This window comes from Dipodomys ordii, unplaced genomic scaffold (assembly GCF_000151885.1).
Source record: "Dipodomys ordii isolate 6190 unplaced genomic scaffold, Dord_2.0 Scaffold4, whole genome shotgun sequence".
In the NCBI taxonomy this organism is placed as follows: Eukaryota; Metazoa; Chordata; class Mammalia; order Rodentia; family Heteromyidae; genus Dipodomys; species Dipodomys ordii.
Window position 1 is genome coordinate 37205991 of NW_012267220.1, and position 10204 is coordinate 37216194.

The 10204-nt window shown below is 38.2% G+C and overlaps 1 protein-coding gene across 8 annotated transcripts in view; it reads right to left on the minus strand.

Moving 5' to 3' along the window:
* Rnf170 (ring finger protein 170) overlaps nt 1–10204 on the minus strand; it is a 30315-nt gene that overhangs the window by 5270 nt on the left and 14841 nt on the right. For all 8 annotated transcript variants that reach the window (XM_013026995.1, XM_013026940.1, XM_013026961.1 and 5 more), the window contains 3 exons: nt 9903–10011; nt 6033–6106; nt 1643–1753 (listed from right to left, as the gene is read on the minus strand). In XM_013026995.1, coding sequence (XP_012882449.1) covers nt 1643–1753; nt 6033–6106; nt 9903–9972 — 255 coding nt within the window. In that variant the 5' untranslated portion in view covers nt 9973–10011. The remainder of the gene's footprint in view (nt 1–1642; nt 1754–6032; nt 6107–9902; nt 10012–10204) is intronic.

Sequence of the window (10204 nt, forward strand, 5' to 3'; positions counted from 1 at the left end):
GTGGTTTATTGGAGATAGGAGTCTCACGGTCTCTCCTGCCCGGGCTGGCTTTGAACTGCGATCCTCAGATCTCAGCCTCCTGAGTAGCTAGGATTTACAGGCGTGAGCCACCAGCGCCCGGCTTCTGAAAGATAGCAATTTGAAGCAAGGCTGGGCAGGAAAGTCCATGAGACTCTTATCTTCAGTTAGCCACCCAAAAGCCAGAAATAGAACTGTGGCTCAAATGGTAGAGTGCTTGAGCACAAAAGCTTAGGGACAGCAACCAGGCTCTGAGTTCAAACCCCAGTACTGGCACCAAAAAAACAAACAAAAAAACCCCCAAAAACAAAAACACCCCAGAACAATAAGCAATAGAAGGAGGAATGTGTTCAGTGTTATCCATGTTGAAGTGATTGTAAAAAGTCTGCTGAACTGTTAGATATACAGTCAAAGCTCAGAAAGTATGGGCTTCCTGTAGAAACCTGTTCTTGACATACTCTAGTTTTTGAGGTATAAAATCATTTGTTAGATTTTTGTGAAAACTAGTTTGTCAGTAAAATGTGACACTTTTTTAATTTTTTGACTGCTTTTTGAGGAGAAGGAGAGCTTAACTATAGAATTAATATGTATTTTATAAGTAGGGTGTTGGGCTGGGAAGGTGGCTCAGTGGTAGAGCACTTGCCTTGCATGCCTGAGGCCCTGGGTTCGATTCCCCAGCACCACATAAGCAAAAAGAAAAAAGCTGGAAGTGGAGCTGTGACTCAAGTGGTAGAGCTAGCCTTGAGCTGAAGAGCTGAGGGACAGCACCCAGGCCCAGAGTTCAGGCCCATGACCAGACCCCCCCCCAAAAAAAGAAATAAAAGTAGGGTGTTTTTGGACTAGTGATGTACCTCAAATAGAATATCAGCCATGAACAAACAAGCCCAGTGAGAGAACCACCGAGTTAAGCCCCAGTACACACAGACACATACATGATGTGTTCTGATAGCTAAGTAGAAATAGAAACCCCATATCAAGAGATATTTGAGGGAACATTTCAAACAGTAACAAAAAAACTTCTCTAGAAGTTTTCATTTTTAAGCTTTCTCTTAAACAAACTGATTTAGAATCATAAATAAAAATATTTCTATTTCTTTCTATAATATGTATTAGGCAATTATAATACTATATATATATAATTAGCAGTACTAGGGGTTTAACTCAAGCTTTCACACTTGTTAGGGAGGAAATAAAAAGGTCATGTGGGTTGTTTTTTGTTCAGAACCATCCTTAGACCATGATCCTCCTATCTATTATCTATGTCTCTTGTGTAGCTAGGATTATAGACATACACTGCTATACTTGGCTTATTGCTTAAAATAGGTCTTGTTAACTTTTTATGAGCTGGCCTCAAACCATGATCCTTTCAATCCCCCTTTCTGAATAGCTGGGATTATAGATGTGAGACTCTGTGCCTGGCCCCATTTTGTTTTTTGAGAAAGAAAAAACAATTATGGTTCTTAGGAAAGCTGTAAGTCATTGCCCGTGACCATGATGAAGGTTAAAAACTTAGCCTAACACACATAATGAGAATTTTTTTTCATAGTCAAAGAATATTGACTGGTACATCTCACTTTTCAAAGAAGAAATACAAAAGCTCCTTCAGTCTGAAATAACTACTTACAGATCTGGGCTGCCCTGAGAATCTCCGGTTATAATCATTAATATCTTGATGTAATCTTACAACATCCTGAGACTGATCATCTTCTCCAAATACTGTTAGGAGTAGAGTTACCTGCATATTACAGAGCAAAAAAAAAAGTTGTTATATATTCTATATCAATTTTTTTCTACTTTGTGTTATTATTCATCAGAATGAGAAAAGCTTCTGAGTGTGTATTTCATTCATGTCTTTTTAAAAGGCAACATGAGAATAAGTTATTATTTCCTTATAATAAAAATTCCAAAGCTGGGTTCTGGTGGCTCACACTTGTAACCTTTACTCAGGAGGCTAAGATCTGAGGATCGAAATCCAAAGCCAGCCCAAGAGGAAATGTAAGACTCTTATCTCCAAATAACCACAAAAAAAAACAGAAGTGCTGCTATGGCTCACAGTGGTAGAGCCCTAGTCTTGAGCAAAAGAGCTCAGGGACAACGCAGGCCCCAAGTTCAAGCCCCATGACTGACCCAATGAAACAATAACAAAATAAAAATTCCAACTTGAAATGTGATTTTGCATTCCCATAATATAAACATCTTGCTGGTATAAAGGATGAATTCAGTAGCCCTCTGTTTAGGTGAACGTGTATTTGAAGATGTGTGGGGGATGAGAAGATACTCAGTGACATTGAAAATATATACTATGGGGCTGGGAAGGTGGCTCAGTAGTAGAGCCACTTGCATGCCTGAGGCCCTGGGTTTGATTCCCCAGCACCACATAAGCAAAAAGAAAAAAGCCGGAAGTGGCGCTGTGGCTCAAGTGGTAGAATGCTAGCCTTGAGTTGAAGAGCTGAGGGACAGCACCAAGGCCCAGAGTTCAGGCTCCATGACCGGACTCAAAAACAAAAACAAAAAAAAAAAGAAAGTATATACCTAGAAGGAACTTTTGAGGGTATCAGGACTATGTGTTTGCTATTCCCCTTTATAGTCACAGTGTTTTATGTTCAAGCTATAAATAACAAATCTATATTGCCTACATCTGAAGAAGTGGGTAGCCACTGCTCAATTGCAGAAACCCTAGAAATAGAAAAACATTTGTCTAAGTTTATATTTGGGCTACCCATGGAAGATTCTACCAGGAATGGCACAAAGTGACAAAAAACAAACAAACATGTATACTCTTGTGTGTGTGTGGGGGGATGTGGGGGTGCTGGAGCTTGAACACTAGGCCTAGGTGTTGTCCTTTAGCTTTTTCTGCTCAAGGTAGCACCCCTTCCTGATTTTTGGTGATTTATTGGAGATAAAAATCTCATAGACTTTCCTTCCTTGCTGCCTTTGTACAATGATCCTCAGATTTCAGCTCCTGAGTAGCTAAGATTGATTACAAGTATGAACCACCTGCACCCAGCTAATGTATTTTTCTAAATAGGCTTAAATTTCACTTAAAAATTTAAGTAATACATTCAGGATACAAGGAGGGATAGAAAGTAAGATTGAATCTTTTTTTTTTTTTTGGGGTCCGGTCGTGGGGCCTGAACTCTGGGCCTGGGCGCTGTCCCTCAGCTCTTCAGCTCAAGGCTAGCGCTCTACCACTTGAGCCACAGCGCCACTTCCGTTTTTTTTCTTTTTGCTTATGTGGTGCTGAGGAATCGAACCCAGGGCCTCAGGCATGAAAGGCAAGCACTTTACCACTGAGCCACCTTCCCAGCCCATAAGATTGAATCTTTACATACTATATCTATGTAGGGAATGGTAGCTAAGATGGAAGGGGATGAGGATATTGAAATTTCAAAACGAAATAACAAAGTGATAACATGCCAAATACCACTTCATGAGATGTTACTAATATCAATATTTAGGGATACGTCCTCACTGGAAAAAAAATATGTCTCTCTCTCTCTGCCTCCCCCCGTATATATATATATATATATATATATATATATATATATATATACACACACACACACACATATATCTTTCAGAAAGAAATGACACATTTTTTTGGCATTAAAATAATGACTCATTAATCCTTTATTTTCCCAGGTATTGACATATCTTTGAGTGCTGCAATAATGTGGAGATTAATTTCAAGGACCAATTCTCAGACACTGTAATAGACATGTATTTCTTGGTATTGCTATAAAACACCTTGTTTCATCCATGGCTGTTGCAAGGAGAGTGTCCCAAGGTCAATAAAAAAATGTAATTGCCAGCCTGGCACAGGTGGCTCACGCCTATAATCCTAGCTACTCAGGAGGCTGAGATCTGAGGATCATGATTCAAAGCCAGCCAAGGCAGGAAAATGCGTGAGACTCTTATCTCCAATAAACCACCCAGAAGACTGGAAGTGGTACTATGGCTCAAGTGGTAGAGTACTTGTCTTGAGCTGAAGAGTGCAGGGACAGCACCCAGGCCCAGAGTTCAAACCCCATGACCACCACTACCACCAACAACAAAAAAGTAATTGCCAGGTGCCAGGGGCTCAGGCCTATAACTGTAGCTACTCAGGAGACTGGAATCTGCGAATCACAGTTTCAAAGTCAGCTAGGCAGGAAAGTCTGTGAGGATTTTCTCTCATCCACCAAAAAGCCAGAAGACAATAGCTCAGGAACAGTGTGCAGGCCCTGAGTTCAAACCCCAGGACACACAAACGCACGCACACGCACACGTACACGTACAGAAAGAATGTAATAGCCTACAGAAAGTGGTTATTACTGAGTTATGTGATGGGAAAAAATAAGAAGGAGTAGTAACAGATTTCATTTAAAATTGTCTAGCTGTTGTTTATATCCTCAATTAAGGATATAAAATCAGGCTACCCACTGTCCCAGATTCTCTCTAGTTAAGTGAAGGAGTGATTAAAGATAGCAGGTGATAGGGACATCAGATACTGACAGCCACTTCTAACTTCACCAATTAACTAAAAGAAAAGCATTTCTCAATAGGTATTGAGTACCTATAATGACACAGCCACTTTGTTAGTGCCATACATACAACAACAAAAAAAAAGGAAAAGAAAAAAAAAAGAAGCCATGGTCCTGTCCCTGGATGACCGCAATATCCAAAGTATAAAGGGAGGCAGACTTGTTCTACAGCCTGTTAAATGGAATTGTGGGTAGTGGTGTAACAATGATATGAGAGTAAGGACTACTTCTCTCTCTGGGGTCCAGAAAGCTTACAATGCAAAGCTGAGCCTTGAAATGAGGGTAGGATAGTTTGTGTGTTATTGTACAGAACAAAGTCATGTGCAGTAAGAGACCGCACCCTGTGTATTATTTCTATGATTATTTACTACTGGAGCCCAGTGAAACAGAAGATGGAATAGTATCTGCTAGCTGTCTTGCCTCCAGGATGAATGACTACAATTAGGGAACAAATAGCTATCATACTAGGGCATCTTCATCTCTACCATACTAGCCTGTTAGTCTGATAGATGATACACAGGGTGCTGTCTGTTAAGATACTTATGCCCAATGAGAGGCCCTGAGTAGAGTCAGGAAAAGCTCAATGTAGCTTAGTTCTCCACTTTGGGACAGGTGGTAGAATTCTTTAATCCAATACATACTACTTTATCTCTATGTTGCTAGCAGGTGACAAAAGACAAGTAGTATTGGCAAATTAGTTTCAGACATCAAATTAACCATAGAGCCAATAAAAGAAACAGCAATTTTCTTCTAACTAAATAGGAATATGTAGCTGGACACTGGTGGCTCATACCTATAATCCTAACTACTCAGGAGGCTGAGAACGGAGGATCATGGTTTGAAGTTAGCCCGAGCAGGAAAGTCCATGAGACTCCTATGTCAAATTAGCCACCAAAAAGCAGGAAGTGGAGCTGTGGCTCAAATGGTAGAGCACTAGCCTTGATCAAAATAGGTCAGGGACAGAACCTAAACCCTGAGTTCAAGCCCCAGGACTGCAAAAAGAAAAAGAAAAATGTGAATCAGACAGAGTTTGGAACTAGAAACAAGAAGAAAGGAGGAAGGTCTCTGTGTTTGTATACATATAAAATAACTATATAGTTTCCTTTATACAACATTCAGATAGAACAGGGCATATTAAATATAAATCAAAAAGGTAAAATAATTCTTTTCTAAAAGAAATGCATCGGAAGTATATAAAAATATAAAGGAAATAGGGAAATAAATGTTTACATTAATTATTTAGTTCATTTATTCCCTTGCTGGTATGGTAAGAAAGACATGATTTGGGCGGGACTAATTTGCTAGTTTTTCATGACAACCACAGTATTTAAAGCAAAAATTCTCATGTCATAAGGATGAGGGTTTTTTTTTATAATTGACTAAAATCACAGATAATTAAATTAAAAATTTGGGCTAGTACAAAATATTTAAATAACAATCACTATTAAAATTTACAAAATAAAGTAGTATAAATATTTTCTAAAACACTACCGTTTGTCTACAGATTGGACAACTGATTGCTCCAAGCCATGAACCATATCTCCAATATGCAGTAATACAGGCACCTAGTAGAAAAAAGAAAACATTAATACTGAAGTGCATTTATCTTGAGACATTTTCAAATATTTAACAGTATTACTTTATTTTAAAACAGTTCTTTTTCCTGGCATGAGTGGCTTACGCCTGTAATCCTAGGAACTCAAGAAGCTGAGAGCTGAGGATCATGGTTTGAATCCAGTCTGGGCAAGAAAGTCCATGAAAATCTTATCTCCAATAAATCTACTCAGAAAAAAAATAATAAACAAACAAACAAAAAAAAAACAGCCTGAAGTGACACTGTCGCACAGAGAGGCTTAGGGACAGCACCCAGGCCTAGAGTTCAAGCCCAGAACTGGCAAAAAAAATTTTTTTTCTTAAAAAACAGGTCTTTCATCTAATTCCTCAGGCAAATTCAAATCTAGCAACAATTCCCAAACATTAAAGAATAATTTAAGGATTAGTTATGCAACAGAATTGTTTTACACAAACAAAGACAAGCTTTCTTTTGTTTTGTTTTGCAGTCCTGGGGTTTGAACTCAAGTGTTGCATTTACTAGTCTTGAGCCACACCACCAGCTCCAAAAGAAGTATTACTATATCAATACTATGAAGCTTCATAGAAACACTGTACGATATGCATCATTTTGAATATAAAAACCAATAAGTCACACCGTAAGTTTCTGTTCCAAATTTGATTTGTTTTTCAAAAACACAAAGCACATGCCAGGGGTAGAAATGAATGGTGTATGAGGACACTGGTGAATAAACAGATGGGTAAGAAGAGACTCCTCACTCTGGACATTTCTGTACCTGTGGGAAAAAATGAATCCACCAATTTCAACATCAATTTAAAAACAAAACAATTTTATCTGATGTCTTCACTCTCACAAAATGGCATATTAATTTTTATTGAGTTCTTTAAGCAGTCTAATTGAAAATGAGAACTACATGAAAACAAGTTATTCATGTGTTACCATGAACATTACTGCCTGTAGTGAAGTTTTTACTATGTTTTTAACAAGAACTCTAAATATACTAAATTTAGTCTCATATGTCTTTTTGCAAAGTGAGCTGTATGTATCCTTGTTTTACAAATTATGTAATCACTTGCCTACATTGTATGTAGCTATGGCCCCCCAAAACAAACACGTTAGTTAATTCAAGTCTGAGATTAAATGCTTCTCAATTTTCTTGCTATATATAAAAAGATACCATCTAAGTAGAATGGCAGAAGAGATGACTCAATAACTTCATTTGGATAACAATTTCTCTGAATCTGTTCATTTGCAAAATGAGAATAAGACCTCATAAACCTACTGGGGAATTAAATAAGATAATATGGGTTACAAATTAAAAATATGATAACATTATTTTTATTAGCATTTGCTGGTTGTAATAGGGGGTTCATTATAATATTTATACATAATTAAATTTATCTGTTTATCATTTTTCTTCATCTCCCTTCCCTCCTTAAAACAATTTCAACAGGTTTCCTTGTTCTGTTTTTGCACATATTTATATAGCACTTTGTCCATAATCACCATTCTTCACTCTCTTCATTCACCCTCTCCATTCCCACTGATATGCATGCCCCTACATAAACTGTTATACATTTCTGCCATTCATTATCACAAAGGTATATTAATTGTATAAAGGGGTTTCCCTATCAGATTAGTCTATTGCCCTTTCTTGTCATGTCCTCTTCTATTACTCAATAGGCTTCAAAGAGTTTGTTTGTATCATCTTCATGCGTAGATTCACCACCAAGGAATGGAGGTGTGGTTTTACATATAGGAAATGAACTAAAATGCTCTGGTATTATTACACTTGAACTACTATCCAATGAAACCTATTTCAATTTCCAAAGAGTTGAATAACTAGTTTATTTAAACCTTTGAACATACAGACACTAAATAAAAGCATCAAACAAGTAGAGCAGGATATCAGAAACAGTCTATCCTATTACCTCAGACAAGAACAACACTGGATTAGCTACTCAATATATTAGCTAAGCCTGAGTTGACAAATAAGTTCATTTTGCTTGCTAAGACTCTTTGATTGTTAACACCAGCTTGGAGGATTGTGCTAAAGGATGACCAAGGCTATATTCAGACTCAAAAGAATGTCAGATGGATTAAAAGTTCCTCCTTCCTCTAGTGGCTAAGTTTTCCCAGCCTGAGATTAGACATGTGTAGCATGCTTGTCTAGCATGGTCAGACTCTGGATTCCATAGCTAATACTACCAAAAAGCAAAACAAAAACTCCTCATTTGAGCCTTCACTATTTTGTATTATAATTTCCAACATATGATTAAAAGAAAAAAAATAGTAGGGCTCAGGGAAGGTCATGGGTCAGGTTTTTGTGAAAAGAACCTTCCTGCCCTGGGAATGATGAATTATATAAATTAATTCCCAACTGATAATTGTTTTATAATTTGTTAGCTATAAGTAGCAAAAGCCTTAGGAAAGTCAAGGGTAGTGCTCTGCAATCTTAGCACTTAGGAGGCTGAGGAAAGAGTATCTCAAGTTAGGCCGGGCGCTGGTGGCTCACACCTGTAATCCTAGCTACTCAGGAGACTGAGATCTGAGGATCATGGTTCAAAGCCAGCCCGGGCAAGTAAAGTCCATGAGACTCTTATCTCCAATCAGAAGTGCACTATGGCTCAAGCAGTAGAGCGCTGGCCTTGAGCTGAAGAACTGAGGGACAGCGCCCAAGCCCAGAGTTCAAGCCCCACGGCCAACCAAAAAACCAAAAACAACAAAGAGTATCTCAAAGTAGGCCTTTGTGGATTTGAATTTGAAACTGGAAGCCTAAGATACATTAACAAGACCCTGAATCAAGAAACAAAATAAATCAAGTGGCTCATGCCTATAATCCTAGCTACTCATGAGGCTGAGATTTGAGGATTGCCTTTCAAAGTCAGCCAGGGCAGGAAAAGTCCATGAGACTCTTTATCTCCAATGAACCTCCAGAAAACAAGAAATGGTGCTGTGGCTCAAGCAGCAGAGCACTTGCTTTGAGCTGAAGAGCTCAGGGACAGTGTCCAGGCCCAGAGTTCACGACTGACAAAAAAAAAAAAGAGAGAGAGAAAATCTGGACATATTGCTTAGCAGCTGTGTTACCTTTTATTAAATTTCTTAACATTTTGGGGTCTCGGTTTTTAATTTTCTGGGTCAGATGGTGTGAAGTAATATGCTTTATTGTTAAATAACATACTCTATAAATAAAGATTAGAATGAAGGGAAGACCAGGATTTTTGGAAAAAAAAACTCCATGCCCTGGAAAGTTTGTATAATAACTGTCAAAAAGTAAAGGACAAGGAGATTCAGCAAACTACTCTTTTTTTTTTTTTTTTTGGGTCCAGTCATGGGGCCTGAACTCGGCCTGGGCGCTGTCCCTCAGCTCTTCAGCTCAAGGCTAGTGCTCTACCACTTGAACCACAGCGCCACTTCCAGCTTTTTTCTTTTTGCTTATGTGATGCTGAGGAATCAAACCAAGGGCCTCATGCATGCAAGGCAAGCGCTCTACCACTGAGCCACCTTCCCAGTCCCAGCAAACTACTCGACTCAGAAACTGACCTTTGAATCCACAAATGTTAAATGATATATAAAGTAATATATATATATATATATATATAAAGTACAAAAACAAATAACTATTTAAATGCTAAATATACTTAGTCAACAAGTATAGCAAGACATCAAAAGAGCAATCTATTCTACTCAGGAAATATGACAGAGAAAATTAGGAATCCAGCTAATACACACATGTAGGTCTTGATATAAATAGCATTTCCACTAAGTATATATCATTGTTTTCTTACCACAGAAAAGATGTCCACAGTTCGTTTCCACAGGGAAAGAGGCTTGATGTAAGCAGATTGGACAGTACATTTCAGTGTAGAACTGCTGTCGAGTAGTAGTGGGTACACCCTGGTAAGAAGACATGTGTCCACATCACACCTCACAGCCAGAGCTATTAACACTGACAGTTTAGACATGCCATATTTAAGGTCATATAAGTCTGATAAACTTATGAAGCTATGTTGCTGGGTTGTTTTTCTTTACCTTACTTCCTTGTGTGTGTGTGTGTGTGTGTGTGTGTGTGTGTAAGAGAGAGAGGAGA